Source organism: Saccostrea cucullata, unplaced genomic scaffold, assembly GCF_032062105.1.
Source record: "Saccostrea cucullata isolate Sc308-1 unplaced genomic scaffold, CSIRO_AGI_Scuc_v1 ctg1666, whole genome shotgun sequence".
NCBI lineage: Eukaryota > Metazoa > Mollusca > Bivalvia > Ostreida > Ostreidae > Saccostrea > Saccostrea cuccullata.
The window spans coordinates 75880-97669 of NW_026923065.1; the positions used below are offsets into that span (position 1 = coordinate 75880).

At 33.1% G+C, this 21790-nt stretch overlaps 1 protein-coding gene across 2 annotated transcripts in view; it reads left to right on the forward strand.

Moving 5' to 3' along the window:
• The window catches only part of LOC134263057 (uncharacterized), a 111559-nt gene that overhangs the window by 44865 nt on the left and 44904 nt on the right, over positions 1–21790 (forward strand). For both annotated transcript variants that reach the window (XM_062745361.1, XM_062745362.1), the window contains exons 3-4: positions 11465–11528; positions 21388–21567. In XM_062745361.1, the coding sequence (XP_062601345.1) occupies positions 11465–11528; positions 21388–21567 (244 nt within the window). The remainder of the gene's footprint in view (positions 1–11464; positions 11529–21387; positions 21568–21790) is intronic.

The window sequence follows — 21790 nt, forward strand, 5'->3', positions numbered from 1 at the left end:
CCATAAACTGACCGAATGCATGTTTTAAAAGCAAAAATCTAACAAAATCTTGAACTATGCTGAGAAGTAAATTATTTTTGAATGCATTTGCTGCAATATAGATAAAAAAAACACGGAATACATTTATGTACAGCAAAACCCGTTTGGATATGCACACATGCTGGTCGAGAAAACGCATCGAACGCAATGATAAAAACATTTACCTGAATACATGTCGAAAGAAATGTCCTATTTTACTTTTATTTAAATATGCATCTCAGACGTCATGTAATCCATTGCTAACTCAACAGTAAAAAATTGTCACCACATAACATTTTGACACACGTTGTCCACGGCGATCAGTTTATTTGGTAAGGGGAATTTTCAAAGGTGGAAAGCTCACTGGTATTTTAGTTGATTGAAAAAAAAATGCATTTTTTTTTCAGAAATCAAAATTTATAAGCATGGCTTAACTACATCAAACTTACTTTATAGCATACAGCATTACGAATCTTCCATCCTTTGACAAGATTTTCCTATGAAAAAGGGGGATGAAAAATGCATAACACTCTCCTAAAAAATAATTTGAACAAACATCTGAAAAAGATCGGGTTTCATTATGATCAATTATTTTTAAATAAATACCGTGTACTGGCTTTATTTTTTAAAATATAGACCTAATATAACTTGATTTAAAGTTATTTATAATTTTTTACACAATAAACGAGTTTGATTCTGTGGTATATGAATGATCAAAATAGAATTAATTGTTTGATGCAGAGGGGGCGAGTTCTAGATCGGAGGGTTGGAACCCCCCTTTATTTTTGTACACACAGAGAGAGAGAGAGAGAGAGAGAGAGAGAGAGAGTTCCTCCGTGTACCTTCACAACCCCGGCTAAGGACTCCGAACACCCTCAAGTACTATGCAAGGAAGATTCCAGCAAACTTTAGCCTTACCGTTTTTGGACCATCTTTAGAAGTAACTAGAAGTATGAATAAAATATTTTTAATCAATGAAGAGAAAGGTTTAAAATGTTCCCAAAGTATGCAGATGGAGGGGCGGGGGCTGACTTTTTCTGAGGATAATCTTTGCTGCAGTTTTAAATAATATTTTGATTTGGAAGCTCCCTCCACATTTTTATTGCCGGAAAATACGCAGATTCAAGCATTTTAAAGTAATGTACCGAACAGAAAAGTTAAAGGAAGCACAGTCCCCTCGATCTATCCCCCCCCAAAAAAAGAAGATTTTATAGTGTGGTGAATAGGATTTTTTTAATAATTTTTCTTTATTTGTTGATTTATGTTTTGTTTTATTTCTTTTTTGCTTGCAAACTGCTTTTGGAGGTCTCTCTCCTCATAAATGAAGCTAAGGACTTGAAGTGGCCGTGGTTTGATTGTATGCATGAGTGCTGGGGCACCGTCGTGGAACCCCCCCCCCCCCACACACACACTTTTCAAAACTGGCTGGATCCGCCCTTGTAATTGAATGTGAATAATATTTCTTGACGTAAAATATTAATAATTAAAAATAGTCATAGCATATAGGAATGGAAAGAAAATTGCCAAAGAGAAATCCACATTCTTACTAAAATTAGCTTTTAAACTTATTCTTCTTGTCTAAATAATTTTTGTCCAGATCCATACCTGAGAAAGTATTTGAGAAAGTTCACGCTGTTCCAATTCCTATGATGTAGATTTCACGTTTATATGTTTATGTTCCTTTCACTTTCGGAGTTTAGATAGGTTTATTTTCTTGTCAAAAGTAAATTATTATTATTTCAATTTTTGAACAAGTTTCGACATCCCCGCCTGAAAAAACCTTGATAATAAATGGTACAGCAAAAAGTGCGTAGGATTTTATTCCTAATTATTGCGCTGTTGTTACAGAGAGAGAGAGAGAGAGAGAGAGAGAGTTCATTAATGAGTAAATATGAATTATGCGTATTGAACCAAGTTTCAAGTATCCCATCCTAGTTTTTAAACTTATCTCCCGAATATTCCTACAGAAATTCTTCTTAATTATATATATATAAAAAAAGCTAGACTGTTAGGGATACTTCGAAAGACTTCCTGTAACTACATAATTATAAAACAGTCACATTCCTCAAAATGTACATACTTTGTGGTCGGAGTGAGACAATAAAAAATCTAAAAAATGGATTTTGCAGAAATGTCTGTCTTCCAAGAATATTTAGGAAACAGTCATGTCAGTTATTTCTCCCCCCTTAAAATAAACAAATGCCTAAATGTCAGTATAAATGGGTATGATCTCTCTCCGCGTGTGTGTTAAAGAACGTACAGATGTATATATACATAAAATTTTGAATTCAGGTTTAATGCTTTTTAGTGTTGAAAATAATTACCGTATATCAAACTACTTGGTTTAGATTTGAGATTAGTACTAAAATAATCAGTTATAATTGACATAAGAGTTTTGTGATGCAAAACAACCGCAGACTATATAGACAATTTTCAGTTATGTACTTTAAATTAAGGAGTTATAATTATACTTTAGTTACCCACCCCCCTTCAGCCGCACAAATACCAAATAACTTCTCTTTCCACTTGTGATATTTTCCCAGACCCAAATTTGATCAGCATGGACTAAGTGGTTTGATGTACTAGATTGTAAGGAGTGGTGACACTGTGTTTACTTTTGAGTTTTTATGGAGTTTATTTCCATTTTGTGATGCATATTCAAATAAATGGAATTCAGGGTGACTTGTGCACATCTTCGAACCGATGTAGTGATCTTATTGGACATTTGCGAAATAGCGTACAGCGAACAGCGGACTTAGGACTTCAGACATTTAAAGGCAGACTTTTCTTAGGGAGCGGTTTAAAAAATTGAAAAATATAAATTTATAACAAAACATCTGAAAATGTATAAGCCTCCAATAGCTATGAAAAATTAAATCGAAGAATTTTGAAATTCATATTTTGATTGGTTTAATTAGAAAGATTGAAAAGAATTTATTCGTGAACATTAAACTGTCTCGAAATAACTTATATTTTAGAGTAGGGGAAAAGTACCCTTTCTGGACCAGTAGCTTCCCATAGAGTTACTATGGAGTAGCCTGCTGAGGCCTGTTCAGTAGAGCGAGCGTTCGCGCTCGCTTGCCAAAATTCCTTATACCTCCAATAGTAATTTTGGCGAGCGCTCGCGAACGTTCGCCCTGCTGAACAGGCCTCTGGTAGCCTCCCAGGGTGTGAGGCTACTTATGACGTCATTCAATGAACAAATTACTTAAATTGATATAATTTAATTTTACTTGTAACACGCCATTTCATTGGATAAAAAGATTTTATCCATTTTGGATAACATAACTTGCCTACGTCACAATGAGTTACGTCAAAAAACGTATTATTCCGCTTGACGTTACTTTTAAAATTTAATCATTGTGAAGCCTTATGCTGGGGAGAAAATTATCTCATTAATTGTTTGCACTGAAATTAAATTATAAGGAATGAAGCTTAGTTCAACTTATATTATACGATATAACAAAACTTGGGACAGTTAACGTTTTTTTATAAACCGCTTCGCGGTTTATAAAGCGTAAACTGCCCCAAGTTATGTTATATCGTATAATATAAGTTGAATTAAGCTTCATTCCTTAATTAATTGAAATTCGACCATTTTGATTATTCAGATAAATTATAATTCTGTCATTTGACAGTGCCGAGTAAAGGTCAAAATTTGAAGCCCTTCACCGGCATACGGTGAAGTCTCCATATGAGTGAAAAATTCTCGAGAGGGACGTTAAACAATATAACAATCAATCAATCAATCTACTCTGTAGACAGGTAAACCACCACGTAATATCCTCTGAGAAACCACCTCTCATTATATTCACGGGAAAATGGATTCCTGAGATGGGTAAGTCGAACGTGATCCCCTATTTTAAATCTGAAAGGTTTTCTTACAGTCTTCGTCTTTTTAATAACCATGTTATCCTTTGGCCAATACATTTTCCACCAAACAGCTGTTTCATTTCTACTGAAATGGTTGGAGGAGCTACCTCCCGTTACTTGTTTATATTATATAGATAATCAATGTAAATATTGTAATTAATTGGTCAATTGACAAAAGAATTATACAGGTATTATTGATAAATGATGTTCTGTTAGAAAATAATAATAGTGTTGCTAAAAAAAGGTAGTCTTTTGTATTTTATCAATATGATATCTGATAACTTATGATCATTGATAAAGTTGAGATACAAGGGGGCAGTACAGCCATCTGGCTTGTGTCTACTGTTAAGTACGCAACTTGGCGGATGCTATTTGGAAAGTTTACTACTTAGCGTGTGCAATTTGACGAATAGTAATTGCTGCAAAGTCGCTGAAGTCTCTGAGTTGATTGTTATTGAATACATAGGATACTTTGTTGCCAGTATAGTTGTGTATTGTGTAAGTGTGTTAAAGCCACTTGGCTGGTTCATAGACAACTTGGTTAGCAATTGACATCAGGCAGGTGTCATCAGATAAGGGCTATAGTCAGGAGACACCAGGCAGGTGTCTGTTGACTTGTCTAGTTAGTTGTTCATTCAGGCAACTGTCACAAGGCACCAGGCAGGTGCCAGTATTATTGTATATATATATATATATAGCATAAAGGCAGTTAGGTCACTTGATTTAAAGACACTAGGCAAGTGTCACATTATCTGTATATATTGCATTAATCATACCCCCAGTAAAACTCGGTAATCCGAGCACGGGCCTACTGACCACTCAGGTCCGACACGTTACACTACTGTTGACAATTTTAGGAGCCATACCGATAGTTCTGTGATATGTGTTATTGTAGCTTTTGACAAAAGTTTGAAGTTTTTCAACATATGCATACGACTTTTGGTAAGTCATGAAACGATATATCCTCGTCTTCATAGTCTTGATGACCCGCTCGGCAATAGCAGCTTTGGTTTCATTCTGAGCATAAAGATGTTGAACATTATGATCTTTGAAGAGTCTCTGAACTTCCTTCGCTCGAAATTCCTGTCCTTTATCTGTTCGTTTTCTTTTAGGTACTCTACCTTCCTTGAAAATATCCTCTAAAGCAATGGCTACGGTAATCCCCTTTTTGTTTGCCAAAGGGCGCATCCACAAATACTTTGATAATACGTCAATCACGACCAGTATATACATGAATCCATCAATGTACATAGCAAATTTGGCCATATCCATGCGATCTGCTGTCCATTGGTCATCAATACCCGTCACCATTATTTTGTTTCTTATTGTGAAAACGTCTCCGTAGTGGTCTTTGTAAGCTGTAAGCCTCTTGTTTTTGCAACCATTTCCTGATTTTGTATTTGCTAATTAAATATTTGCCGTCTTTTCTCACATACCGAAATAAGTTGTCTGGTCCCAGGAAACTTCCAGCATTAATTGGAATGAAATAAATTTCATGTAAATAGTTTTCCCAAGACATGTTTTCTCTTCGATCCGCTGCAGCAAAATAAATACTTAGGGATCTTACATATATATTTATAGCCATTTCATTCATCATTTTCATCCTCTGATTCATCATCAGTTTTCATGTCATCTTCTTCCTCATGATGAAGACAGAAAATTGAAACAACTTATGGAGGAAAATACACAACTCACCAAGCAGGGACCTCGAGAGGATGTTAGAGATATAATGCACTGTCATCATCCTCGTCACTGACCTCTGACTTTGCATCATATTCTTCTTTTTCCATTTGACAACCAGTTTTAGTTTGTCGTTGTAAATCATACGAGCTGGCAAACATAGCATCGCATTCCGACAGGATGGATATCGCCCCTCGATTTCTGTTGTCTGTGTATTTCTCGAGTCTAGCGGTGAAGCCCAGGTTTCTGAAGGAGGATAATAATACTCCTGAGTATTTGGTTTTTGTTGGTAAGCCATTTCTTCTCTCGGATACTGAATAAATTTTGATTGATGGGAAGCGCTTTTGACAGACGTCCTATCACCCTGTTGATCTGCTGACAACTGACAGTTTGAGTCGTCTGTCATCCTTGTATAGGGTTTGAATATGTCTGTCTGACATCTCCTCGATTCTGGGGTAGTTTGTTTCAAGTCCAAAATCAGTGAACCGTAAGGAACGGAAACTGCTTTTTCATAGGTGACCAAAACTTTACTGGAATTTCCAGGATACATTTGTCGTGCCAGGGTTGCAATCTGTTGTCTATCTCCAAGATTTTTAAACAGAACTATGTATTGGTGTTTAAACACACGGTTCGATTTTCCTTTCCTTTATTAAAAAGATTCTGCATAATGCAGATCACACTCAGGTTACAATGGTGAACAACCTTTCGTAAATAGTTCACAAATTTGCTTATCCTGGGTGGCATCCTTCATCATGTCATCAAAAACCAACAGCGTTCTCTCACACCAGTTAATAAACTTGTCTGTTTTGATGTCTTCTGTAATGCCTTGGATTACTTTTAATAAAATACTTGGCATCCAGTACTTAAGCTCATCATAAAGGGGTTGCCATCGCTTATAAATCCACACGATTCTTTCAGGTGCAGGGCTAATAAGCTGTTAATTAAATACTAGTAAGTTTTTGATCCATGTAGATTTTCCCGCCAATGTTGGTCCCGCAACGATCATGGTAAAGGGATGCATGAACTGAAACTTATCCTCCATGCCTTCTGATAACTCATCCATTCCGGAGAGAGGAGGAGGAGTGAAATGAGGAAGAGGAGAAGGGGTGAAATGAGGAGGAGGAGGCGAAGGCGGAGGAGTGAAATGGGGAGGAGGATACGGTTCTGTGATTTGAGGATATGGTTCACTGCCACAATGAGCAGTTCTCATGTCTCCTCAGATTATCAGAGCGTGAAAATTCCCTCTGGCATTTTGAGCTTGATGTTGACTTCATAACTGCTTGGTAGGAAATGACGGTAAGTTGTTAAATAGATTTCTTATATATCCTGTGGTTCAAGTTCTTCTTCCCAGGAATTAAACTTCTGTGGATATCCTTGCCATTTTACTCAGACTTTTACCTTTCCCCTTCGTTGACGCCCTTTTAAGATTTTCTCAATCTTCCACAAGTCATCTCTGGATTTGTTGACTCTTTGAAGCTTAAATTCATAAAAGGTTCCCTCGATGGGGTCATTGTCATAATCTTTAATTTTGTACACTGGTTTCCCTTGACGTAAGATCTCCTGTATATTATAAAATCTTCGTCCATTTCTGTTCAAAATCCCTCTGGTAAATGTGCTTGGTGATTGATATTCTTACATAATCTCCCATTTTAAATTCAAAACGCTTACGTGGTTTGTGCGCTTTCTTTTTGTAAACGCGCGTTTTAAGACATATACATATAATTTCTTCCAGGTCACCGCTTCATTTGTTTTTTTATATCTCTTTTAGAACGTCTGTAAATCTTGTGTTCTATTATGGTTGAAATATCGATACATCATGACTTTGAGAGTCTGAATAAATCGCTCAGCGTAATTTTGCATGAGTGACATTCTGTGTGACGTAATGATCAACATTGTCTTCTGAAAAAATCTTTGACCCCTCGATTTCTGAATTCACTTTCTTTGTCTGTTTTTAGTTCTTTGGGTTTACGGGACGTTTTGAAAATGTCATTTATAGCATCTATGAAACTGCCATGGCGTTTGTTTTTTAAAGTTCTAACCCAAGCATATCTTGAGAATACATCAATGGCGATGAGTAAATACTTTATATCAATGTTGTCGTCTGAAAGTCCGGAAACGTTGGCTAAATCTACATCCCAAAGGGAGTCGATGCCCTGGAAAATAACCCTATTAATCTTGAATGACGTTGAAGACTAGGCATCAATGTCTATAAGCCATTGTTTAATAGCGGTCAAACCTATTTTATATTTGCTTCTGTTTGAGAGCAATTGCTTTATCAAATTTCCGTAGGACCTCGTAGCTACAATGTTATAGGAGTATATATATGAAACTTTTCATCAAAATAAATATTTTTAATAATTTCTTTCAGAAAATTGAAATTCAGAATAATTAAAATTGCTGATTTATAACTTTAAAAATTTAATTTTGGTCAATGTATTTAATTGTATAATAAAACTTTTTAAAAATTGTAGAAAACTGCCCTATTTTTAATTTTTGCATCATGTATATTTGTTCAAAGAACGATAACTCTTCACATTTGGGTAATAACATTCAGAAAACCAGTATAACTAGTATATCGACTTCAAGAATAATTTCAGCTATTAAAAATAAATAGAAGAACTTAAAAAAAATAGAAAAAGCATTCTGGATTAATAATCATTATAAAAGCATTATCATTTTTCATCATAGTGTTAAATCGTTGATTTTTGTTAGAAGGGTTTCAATAACGTTGATCGATGACGTCACGACTGCATCAAAACAAAAATTAAGAGAATGTGTTTACGGCACTGCTTGTATCCAGATAACTGTGTTTGAGAGGAAAATATTTTATAATTGTTTGTGATTTATCAGATAAAAGTATCATTGATCAGGTGTACTGATTTTAAAGCCGTATGTTTTTTCATTACTGAAGACAAGAAGCCGCGTCCTTATATGTAAGTCAGGATTTCCTCTGATATTTTTTGAATAAATCAAAGAATGCAAATATAAGTAATAAACAACGATTATTCAGTGAACATGACATTATGAATCGCAATAGCTCTGCTGGCATATTTTCCATGATGCGCTAGCGCGCATCATGGAATATGCCAGCAATTGCTATTCATAACGCCATGTTCACTGAATAACGTTGTTTATTTCTTAAATAACTTTCCATGTGAGAGATGACCTGAGGGATGCCTTCTATTTTTTTATATGAGGGATGGGTGATCCAGAACTCTCCATTAAGACCAGATCTACAATGAAACTGACAACATATTAAATCAGCTTTGTTTATTTTTTTAAAATCTGTTATCGAGTGTAGATATTATACACAATGACATTGATAACTATTTAATTAATATTGACATCGTTAACAAAAATACAAAAGAGGACAAGATAAATTAACAGTGATCAATTTCCGTCTCTAAAAGAATGCAAAGAAAGCAGTATATCGAATGAACCAAAATAAATCTCCTGAAATCGGTGGTGTATATGTACCAGCAGAATTTTACAAAATGTTTTGGAAACAAGTTAATAGGTAATTTTATAATGATTTAGTAGAATCAGTTGGAAAAGGTAAACTATCACAAACACAAAAATGCTCTGTGCTTTCTCTTATGCATAAAAAGATGTTTTCGATAACCTTGAAAATTAACGACTTATTAGTCTTACTAATACCGATTAAAAAATATTATAGTTTTCGTGTTTGCGGAAAAACGTACTAAAGATTATCTGATAAACAAAAATCAAACAGGATACCTTAAAGGTCGATTCATCGGTGCCAATGATAGATTGATGAAGATATGGAGTTAAAGAACAGTATTCAATCCAAAAGTCCATTAAACAATACAAAATAGGAGCTAGCAAACACGGACCTCTGAAACATCAGAGGTGGGATCAGGTGGCATGGAGGAGTAAGTATCCCCTGTCGACCGGTCACAACGGCTTGTGCTCCTTGTCATGATCAGGAAATAACGAAAAAAAATCTATGTTCAATTCAGTGTATAGTATAGATAATGGATTAAGAATTGGAATGAAAAAACGTCGGTCAGCATTTGACTTCATGATAAATTGTATTTGCTGAAAAGGTCATTGTATCGACCATAGAACTTACGAAATGATGACTTTAAACGAGGCTGCTAATATTCTTGATTCATCAACTTGCTTGTCAATAATTAACCTCATTATAGAAATTGTTCAAACATAGAGCATGCTCTTGCGTATCGAATAAACTGAGATATATATATACTACGTGTGCAGGTGATGAAGGTATATTGCTGCATAATTAAGGGAAGTTGACGATAAAAAAGTTAAAGTCATCACGTTTATCATATAGCTTGGTTGTTAGATTACCATTAGTGTCTTTTTCAAGTAAAATATCCAAGTATGAAACAGATGTGTCGGACTCTCTGGTATCTTTTATTTCAAGCTCACCATGATATATCGTATCGACGTAGGAATGGAAATTGCCATTATTAATTGACAATACGTCGTCGATATATCTAAATGTCGAGTTGAAGGCCACAGCAAGTGTTTTCTTGTTTTCTTCTTTTCACGTATATGATTTTGCATAAATTCTGCTTCATATGAATATAAAAATAAGTCTGCTAATAACGTAGCGCAGTTTGTACCCATGGGAATTCCAATAGATTGTTGGAATACCTGGTCTCCAAAAACCACATAGATATTGTCAATCAGAAACTAAAGCATCTTCTTGATGTCAATCAACTTCAGAGTACTTATGTGTGCAATCAGAATCTGTTTTAACAAAATAATTTTGCAAATGACCAATGACGAGGTAAGTAAATTTACGAGTTCCATTTTTAGTGAAGAAGCAGCTGTCAATGATATCAAAAACCTGGATTTTAATTTGTTGTGGGGAATTGTTGTGGATAAATTTGAAAAGTCGTAAGTTTTTAAGCTGTTGATTATTGTAAAGTCCTGTGATTTCAAATTGTCCAAAAGTTATTTAGAACTTTTTAGTATCCACATCTGATTCACACCACTTCTTGAATATATAGTTGTACAGTACTCTTGAAGTTTTTCCTCTACTACGGTCAATATCTTAGTGATGAATAACGAAAGAGGCTTGGTTGAACATTTACTGGAACCTGCAATGTATCTTTGTTTGTAAGGATTCTTATGAGGTTTTGAATCCAATATATATAAGATAGTTGAAATTCATTTTGGCTCTGTGGAATGTTAAAAGTATTCAAAACAAACGTAAAGGCAAATATGCATGTAATGAAAAAAATGACTTGGTAGACTTAAATAATTTGAAAAAATTACTAGACCCCTGGAGAAAAGGAAACTTACTATTTTTAGAAAATGTCAGATAATAAATTCATTAATTTTATCAAAACTCATATACACGGCTAGTGTTTAAAATAATCTAGAGAGGTATTAAAAAATCTGAACAGGTAGAAAGTGTTAAGCACAAACTGAATTAAGCACATCGAACCAACTCTTGTGTATAAATTTATGGTTTAAAAAGCATTTGAAATATAAAGGTAAAATCATTTATTTTAATAATTGGATCAAAAGTGGTAATGAATATGTAAAATATCTTTTTGATGAAAATGGAATCAGATGAATCCGTTTCTATACATTGATACTCTTGCATATTGAATTATGAATACGTTAAACCATTATTCAGGTGAATAAATTATCGCCACATTTGTTAGTTACACAGACAATCAAATAAAAAAAAATTATTTGAAATAACTCATAATAGTATATTTATACCTTTTAAGTAATTTGTGGTTATAAGAAGTCCCTGTCCAAGGATGAATATTACTTTCATATCATTTAAAACGCCATTTATCCGATGCTTTTAAATTAAGGACTCTTTTTTTTCGCCATTCCATTATGTAAAATCTATAGATTTGCAAATGAGTTAAATTATTTTTTGTAGGTATTATGACTGCTTCGAAAGAGGAACTTTCATCTTATACAGAAATGAAGACTACAACCAGGAGGTATTGTATCATGTGCATAACAGTAACACACACTCACTAATGGAGTTTCTTTGCATTAGAATTAGGATCTAATAAGTTAAAATCAAATTTCTTTTTGCTTATGTTTTAGAACTTGAGGATATTTTTCTCTAGTACACTCTTCTCCAGGAGTTAACAAAATAAGATTTCAGTGTAACATTTTGATTATTCTAGTGCTCTCGAAAGAAATTGCGAGCATACATTTTTACACTGGCAATGTTCAACTAGTGCTAATTGTAACGGGAACCGTTACAGATGTTCCCCAAACGCTCACCAAATATCTTTTCGTGCCTTATTCCTGTAAGTCTCTTTGCTCAGTGTCGAAGGATTTCATTTAAGAAAATAAAAATGTTACAATGATACCAAATGTATGTCACTTAACGTTTTGCATGTGCGCGCATGCAAAAGGTTAATTGACATACTAGTATGCAAGATGATCATGGCATGTTTGTTAAACGATTTACATATCTTTACATACTGAGAATTAAAAAAATATAATATAAATGTTACCATTTTTAAGTATAATATTCCTTTTGCGCATGCACACGTGCATGCACGTCTTTGTTTTTAATTTTGTGGGAATCCATTATACCTATTCATATTCTAAGTTTCATCCTGTTTTTGTGGAGAACCAAGTAAGTTATAGGCATTAAAAATTTCAGCTAATCGAATTGCAGCACACGTTCATGCACGTGCTTTCATGATAATTCTTGTATATTATACTAATATCTTTGTAATGTATGACTATGTTCAAAATTTCAAAGGAGTTTGATAACAAACAAGAAAGATTTAAAGACTTAAAAAGGTTTTACCTCAATTGGACAAGTAGTTTAGAAGATCATTAACGGACAAATAAGTACCCAGGAAGATGAAAAATAATAAGAAGAAGAAACAAAGTAAAAACAATATGTTTCCCAACTTCGTTTGGGGAACAAGATAAGGTTTTAGATTTAACCAAGGAGCAAATCGAGGGTTAAAAACGATGTCTTTTTTAAACAAATAAGTCCTGATTCCCAGAACTCATCCTGCATTTTATACTGTAGTCTAACCAAATTTTAAAGATGGATTGGGGTGTCCTGTAGATGGACATAAAATTTCGGTTTTTTTCACCCTCGGGGTCGATAAATAATGTTTAAAATACTAAAATACTAAAACGAGCCTTGGCCCGTTCCATCAAAAGTAGTAAATTTAAGACCAGACATATGACTAAGGTGTTCTTCCGTGGCTGACGCCAAAATTGAGTCGGGCGTTATTTGCGTTTCATAAAATGGTGGAAGCGTAGTCATAAATAATACGCTAAAAATTATTATCTTAGTTAAACAAGTCACTTATGAAAACAAAACCAGCATTGAAATAGCTTTTGAGAAAGACAGAAGACCTACCCATGATTATTTTTTGATTATACCATATGTTTTCTTGGAATATATTTTTATTTTTATGTTGCTCTGCAAAGTATATTTTAAGCCAACTTCTTCTAAGGACTTCTACCCAAAATCGTCTACCCTCTTAGAATCAGAGTGCATTAATCTCCTTATCAAACTTGATTTTAATGCTATTATAAACTATGAATAATCAACCATTCTAAGGCCACCATCTCTGTAGTCTTGAGTTATAGTATTTCTTTTCATTTTATGGACTTTACTTCCCCAAAGAAAAATTTAAATTTCATTCTCAAATGCTTTTATAATTTCTAATGTTGGATTAGGTAAAGTAATTATCCAGTAATTTAATTTAGGGATTATCAATGTCTTAATTACAGTTAACCTACCAATGGGGGGTTAATTTTCTTAGCTTCCATTGATTCAATACCTTTTTAATTTCACTTTACTTTGATGTATGATTAAGATTAATCATATCTTTTAAATCTACAGAAAACTTAATCCCTTTAAGATCAAAAGTTGTGCTATTCCAGTCTAACTTCCACCAAGAATGATGATATACATCTTTTGAAAAAAAATTTACTACCAATCTATATCATTTTTGTTTTTTGAATATTTATTTTTAGTCCTGATAAGTATACAAAGTAGAGTAATTCTCAGAGAATTCCATCCATAGATTCAGGCGATACATCAGAGATAAGTTATGTGTCATCTGCAAATTGAGAAATCTTATACTCTTCTCCATCTATTGTTGCACCTTTTACACGGGTATGTTTAGGAAGCATATAGATCATTTCTCGGAAAATTTGGACTTTTTAAAGAAAATTTAGTGTGATAAATAACCAAAACCGCTGATTAACATAAACTGTTATTAACTATTGAATACAGATAAAAGAGTGTCTAAAACAAAGATGTGCACCATCGCCATAGGGGTCACGTGACTTCTTTTTATAGCGAAATTTTCCTTAATAAAAAGGGTAACGGAACAACAATACCCTGGAGTTTGATAATTTCTTTGAGTAAATAATATAGTCGAAAAACATCTATTTTGCCTGAAAAGTGCTGCTATAATCCCACAGTCCTATCAGTAAAATAATTATTCCACACATTCGCACAAAACCTTAACCTATGTTTTGAATTTTATACATATCAACCGAGATTTTTCGTAAAATCATACTTAACTCGGGATTCTAGCAGCAATTTCCAAGTTTGTCAGAAGGCAAACTTTCCATCTGTAAAAATCTTATGTTTTGAAATATCCAGCTCATTGTTGTTCTGCTGCATTATTTTTGTCACAAATGAAATAGGAAAGTCCGACCGGGATACGTTTGTCGCCGACTGTCTACGAAAGAGAATATCGTCGATTAAAATAAATTAGCATACCTGTTTAATTAACTGAATTCCATATAAATTTCACATAATATTCACGATATTTGCTTTTCATTTCCATTTCACGTATCTTTGTACAAGCCCTCGTAGCCAAATTCTCTTTTCACGGCATGATCAATTCCAAAGTTACCTGATGTACACATATGACGTCATCGGTGGTAGATTTTAATAAAAATGACATATACATCATAACAAAATAAAAACATTTTTATTTTTGTTAATATTTACACGTTTCTATTTATTTTTTAGAGTTAAATATCATTTCTAAATACCAATATTACGAAAACTTGTGTTTTAAAATTGACGTCATCTCGCCTGCTATGACGTCGTAATGCAGCACTGATTTAATCAAGGTAGAATTTTTTGTATGCTTCCTTATCACCCCTACGTATGTCTTTATTTTTCCGAATTAAAATGCCCAAAATTTCAGCACACAATAGGAAAAGATATGGGGATATAGGATCCCCCTGTCTACATCCCCTTTCTGGATAAATATTATTAGATATAAACCCATTCTGTATGACACAGGATTTAATATTGTTGTAAAATGTCTTTATCCAGCTTTTAATTGAGTGTCCAACATTGAAAAAATCAGTGTTTCATAAATAAAATTCAACAATATAGTATCACAAGCTTTTTCAAAGTCTATATGCATTAAAAGTCCTGGTATTTTATTGTATTTTGTATAAACCATTATGTCATAAACCAATCTAATATTTTCTCCAATATATCTTCCCTTTAAAAATACAGTTTGCTCTTTCTGTATTAATTTATTTAAAACTTTTTTATTCGTTCGGCTATACACCCAGATGCTAATTTATAAATAACATTTAAAAGGCTAATGGGGCGCCAATTTTTTAAAAATTCTTTTGGTTTTCCTGCTTTTGGTATACACGTAATGATTCCTAATCTATTTACATCTGAAAATTGCATTTTCAGGAGATACAGGGTCAAATATATATACAAATTTTTCTTCTGGCTCTATCTGAGCCTATAATTAATATGGAGAATCAAATGATTATTCGTTATTTATAGGGGATGCTTGTCCCTGGGCTTTTTTTATTGAAACAGCAGGATACAATTAGAGGTTAGTTCTTTGTAACCGGGTTCTGTGACTGGGCTCCTTGCACCTGGTTCCGTAACCAAGTTCCTATTGAACTGAGCACTCGGTGCCTCACCCTTACTCAGGATTACTACACCTTCTGCTTCAATTCCTTGGCTAAATACAGACCGGTGCTCTGTACCCTAGCCTTATCTTTTTTTTCCCCTTTAAATACTTCTAATTTTTATTACTACCTTTTATTTTCTATTCTGCTTCTTGCTTCTTCTGTGGGTTTCAGAAAGAGAGAGAGATCGAGACTGTCTCTGCAGTCGTTTATATAGCAAAGGGCTATACCATTCAAACAGGGATGGACAGGCTCCTGTACTTTTCCATTATTACAGGCCACACAAGCGTTTGAATGGTATAGGCCGATTGCCTTATTCAATACTCATTACAATACCAATATCTTTCCAAAAAAACTTAAAAAGCTCACATGTAAATCCATCCGGTCCTGGAATTTTATCATTTTTCATGTTTTTTAAAAAATATAAAACTTCATCTTTAGTATTTGGACCCTATAAACTTGCTGATTTCCTCTCACTTAGTCTTGGTTTATCATAATCTTTTAGTCTATTGTAAATGCTATCATCTGTTTTTTACATTTTCTCTCTCTCTCTCTTTTTTTTTTTTTTTTTTACAAATTTTCATGAAATATCTTTGTCTAATTTAAAATGTCCTTTTCATTGGATATCGTACACCCAACTAAAACTCTTATGCCATCATATTATTTAATACACCATATGACTTTGGTGTTCTTGATAAAAAGATTCTTTAAAAACATTTTCTTCCTATATATAACTTCATAATAATTTGAATTTGATTCCCCATTGTTTCCCTCCCTACCCCCAAAGGGCCATAATTTGAATAAATTTATATCTTCAATGCATGAGGATGCTTACATGACAATATTACTAAACATAGCTTTTCTGTTCTTGGGATTTTTCCCGTTAATTATCTATGTCAAACTTTGATCAACCATTGTGTCCCCACCCTATCCTCGTGGTTATGATTTGAACAAATTCAATTCTACACTACCTGAAAATTTTTCCATATATACTAGTACTATACTTTAAAAATATAGTTAAATGTAAAACTTGGATCCCAATTGTGGCCCAACCTTATTTCTGAGGGTTATGATTTGAACAAACTAGAATCTACACTACATGAGGATGATTCCACATAGATATCACTAATTATGGCTTTGAAATATTTGAGGAGACGATTCTAAAAAAAGTCCATATCTAGTCCTATGTAAAATTTTGATCAGCCATTTTTTCCTTACCCTACCCCCGGGGGTCATAATTTGAACAAACTTGAATCTACACTACCTGAGGATGATTTCAGATAAGTTTCATCTTTTCTAGCCCAGTGTTTTATGAACCACATAGAACGCCTGCTATTTGATCAGTTGCACAACCAGCAGTTGTGTAATATAATCACAAGAGATCGATTTCCGGTTATGCATTTGATACAAATATTTCCAGTTCACAGGTAGTAAATTGAACCGATTAAGGCAATAATTGATATTTATATTAAAACATAAGAATATGATTCCATGAGCGATTTATTTTTCTTTAATTTTGCAAGGCTGGTAGAGCGAAAACGCTGATATGAAATAGTATTTGCCGACTAGAAATCGTGTTGATCTCAACTAACCTTGAAAATGCAATGTCCACCCTGAGTATGCAACAAGTGCATCCTATCCTCCGAGAGTTGGATTTAGAATAGTGTATTATTTGACAAATATTCGAAGTAAATAACAATACTTGTGCATGAGTTAATTCAGTTGTGAAAGAGATTTCTAGTTATGCATGAGATAAAAGGATAAAAGTTTCGAAAGTATTACACTATCTCTATAATTCACCTCTTATACTATATTACTTTTGATAATTATATCATTTTAAACACACGAGAGTAGCTATTTCATATTGCCAGGGACATTGTTTAGGTCTCTGTTTTAGCTTACAGTCTAAGCATCATTCTTCAGAAAAGAGTTGCTTATGCATCAGATGAAAATGAATAAAACTATGGGAGAAGTGAAGTGACCATTTGAGGAAGAAATAAACAATAACCTGAAGAAATAAAAAAAAATCAACTATTTATAGGCAAGAATATATACAGGCATGTAGTATCATTTGTATCAGCCAGAAAAATCATTTTACACTTAATTGAAAAAAATGTTGACTCTACTCCCCAATAATCCCTGTCTGTTTTATGATAGGAATTATAATTTTAGGCATCAAGTAAATTTTAGAACAATGTCTACACATACACCTAACACATATTTAAAAAATGAAGATATATTGAAAGACTTTTAAAGAATTGATTTTTTAAAATATACTTTGATCAACATCACAAAATTTATATGACTGGCCCAAACTGGCAGATGATGAAATAAGCAATTAAATGTTCTACTTTTCTATTTGTAAGAATTATGTGTCCAGTGGTAAGGAGCCTATTAGGAAAGCATAAAAAAAAGAATGTACAAATATTAATAATTGATTAATCAAAAAAAAATTTTATTTCCTTCTCCTTCTGAACATTTTTATTCTCATGTTCATAACTAAACCTAAACATAAAACAAATGCTGGCTTTATAATGAAGAAAGGGGCCTCTTTCAAAATAGATCATTTCAAAGCTGCTGGGTCAGGGGTACCAAGGGGGTACTTTGACTAAAAATAAATCAATGCTTTGAAATCTGCCCTTTGATAAGCAATGGTGCCTCTTTCAAAATATGTGAATTTCATGGCTTTTGGCTTAAAACACGAACCAAATACAATCGCTGGAAAGTTGTTACATGATACTCAGGTGACCTATAAGGCCCGCGGGCCTCTTGTTTCTTAAATGTGGACTAAGCTTTTATGTCAATGGAATGAAAAATAATTAATTACTTAGAAATACTGTTGTATACTCTTTAGTTAATAAAGTCAACGACTGACGATGTTTAGAAAAATATTTTTGAGATTTTTCATACTCTCTTTATGACATGTACCCCTAAAAATGACTGAAAATGTGTAGTCGCAGTATGTAATTACCATTCCATGTTTCACAGGCTGCACTACATTCAATAACAAGGAAACATGCCATGTGCTTTTGACTGATTGATAAGCTAGTGTTAATTTATCATTTTGAATAGTTTGAAAAATTTTCAAAGACAAAGACTTTTTCGACATAGGTTCTAACTTAATGATAAATTATGTTTGCTAAAAAAGTCTTTGAATCGACCATAGAACAAATTGATGTCATTTTTGTGTGAAAAATAAACACATCTTACCTAGATGCAACTTCCTTTCTTTAATTTAGCTCTGAGAATTTGACCAGACGACATTTTTTGTTTACAACGGGGCGTTCGATATTGAACGCTCGTATTCGGAATGTTTCGGGCATACTCATATACGTAATACAAAGTTAGCGTTCAATAAAACGTCAAGATATTGAACGCTAAAATTCTTTGGATTTTTTGAAGTAATTTATTAGAGACTATTTATTAGCTATATAATAAATCTAAATGTCGAGTTGAATACAAAAGCAAGCGTTTTATTCTTTTTCACGTATTTGTATTTAGATAATTTGTATTTAGATAATATACATAATTAAAGTCTACTTCTTTTATTTCAATCATTTCATGACTATAAGTTTAATGGACTAAAAATGATTTTAAGCTTATAAAATACTTAAATTAATACATTGTACAACCAATCAAATAAAACAGCGTGTCTTACATAGAATATAAATTATTTTAAAAAAAAATAATTTTGGAAAAAAATTGTAACACATGTTGCGAGTTCTTTCCCTAGTGATCTCCAAATAAGGAAAAACTCAAAAAACGTTTTTACATTTATATAGACAACTTATTGTACATAGTATTCTGGCTCTTGTCTGTCCACACAACGGTTAGAAACCACGGAACAAAGTTCGAACAATAAATACAGTAAATTTTTAAAGCTCGTTGTTCCGTCCTGTTTGACGGAAGCAACTTTTATTTAAAAAAAAGAGTAATGAAGTCCGAAAATGGGTTAATCCTCCAAATCTATGTTAAGTATAGCAAAATTAAGCCATTTTTTTGGTACTTCCGGTTTGACCGGAAGTGACGACGACGGACGAAAAATTAATATTTAAGCTTCTAGTGAGACATGTTACCCGAAAACCTGTCAAAAACGGCAAAAATATGCAAAACCGGAAGTGACGTCGCCGGACGTATTTTGACGACCGCATTAGATAAAGCTTGATATTTTGAACAACTTTGCTTCTTTGATGCATAACAAATTCTCAATACTTTTTGAGATATCTGGAAAAAACTTTTGGCCCCTCTAGGTCCCTTAATTTAGGGGTCAGCCCTTTTTTCAACATATCATTTGAAAGATCTTCTAATTCTGCACAAATTATGTTCTATATATTTTAACAAAATATTTTTAGTTTAGAAGATAAAAAGAAAAATATGAGTAATTTTTGGTTCTTTTAAGCGTTCTAATTTTTGACCCCCTATATAGCGCCATTTTGAACACAGAAATCGAAAAACAAAAACGGATGTGCACAACTTCAATCCTTCTATTATCTAAAATCAGTAGAATTTCTGCTCCAGCTTTAGCCGTCTATGATCCTTTGTCTGGAAACGAAAGCCTATAAATTTTCCTTTAAAGGGAAATAACTCAAAACCGGAAGTGGCTTTTTGAAATTTTAGACATTATTCTGATAGAGTTTATTAACGTCTATAACGTCTGAAAATTTGAGCGAAATCCGTTGAGAAATGAGCGAGATACGAGGCCTCAAAGTTGCGGTCTAGGAAGCAGAAGAAAAAAAAGAATAATAATCTTTACCAACAGAATCAGTAGAAGGTCTTCCGTTGGAAACGGAAGACCTTAATAACACCGTAAATGTGACAACAGAAAATGTGCAAATTTAAAGAGAGATTCTGTCCTTTTTGTGAAAACCATCATTGCGGGAATAATATATGTTTATCATTGATCGAAGGTCAAGTTGGACGTGAGTGGTCTCTGAAAGGCTGTTATTGAAAGCATGACAGTATAAAGACAAGACCCCTATAAAATCCGCCATTTGCAATGTACTTTCGCTTTCAAGTATTAACATTTGGACAAAATAAACAGGGAAAACAACTTTCCAGAGGCTATCCAAGTCCAACTTGCTTTTCATTGATAAACATATTTTGTTTCTGCAGTGATGGTTTTCACTTATAGCACAGAAATAATAAGATGCATTTTCTGAAAAAAATATCATATGCATTTTAAAAAAGATTTTTTTCTAAGTTTAGATATTTTTTTTCAAGTATTTTTTATCAAGTGACACTTTCTGTCTGTCAATCAATGAAAAAATTATAAACTGAAAACGTTTGAACTTTATACCTCACATAGTTTTGGATTTATTATAAAAAAAATTTTGGGACATGTTGACCTTTGAAGAAACCTGAAATAAGGAGTTACAACACTTTATTTGTTCACAAGACAGTGAAATATAAAATAGTATACAAGTGCACACACTAGTGTAGAGAAATTTACCTTTTCGTAGTTCTCTTTACGATTTGTATTATTGTATTCTTATTGAGATAGATCATCCTTATCTTTTCACTTTTCATTAAATATATTCTCATAAACTTATACCTTTACTTACAATGGAATTAATCGTACGGAGTAAATACAATTTTAAATTTGAATATCATTTACAAGAAGGATATGGAAATAACGAACAGTATTCAATCTTAAATACAATCTCAATACAAATAAAAATACACAATGTCTAATTTTGAAAGCACGGGATATTGAATTGTTGAATAAGCTTTTAAGAATTGAGAAAATCTTGGGCAATAGGTATCTGGGGTTTTTTTTACGATATGTTGATTAAAAATGTATCAAAGCTGTAATGAATATGAATATTGACAGATACATTTTCAACATTATGCTTATTTTAGTTAGATCACCCTGTCATCATTAACCTAGATTTTTTTTTTATTTTTTAGGTTCAAGAAAAACACTTTTCCTGTTATACCGGTGTAACATGTAACTGTGCTGTAGCCGTGCGATCCGGTCGAGACATTTTCACAATCGATATTTGTACAAACAATAGAGAATTGATTAACTTTCCACTGTGTGAAGACAAAGTATTGAGGGTAACAAAGCTAACAGACCGTCGTTACATGGTAATTATTTTATATTACTAAAGTTAACTCAATCTTTCCCAATCGTCAAGGAGAGTTTGTTAAAGGGTCGGTACAGAAGGTACGGCTTGCCTTATAAGTCATGAAACGTCTAGCCTTAACGAGTAAACACTCATATATACATTTTTATACCCGCCGTACAAGTCAGACATGTATATGAATAGAGAACTGCTCTAATTCTTTATACAAGACTTAGCATAGACAT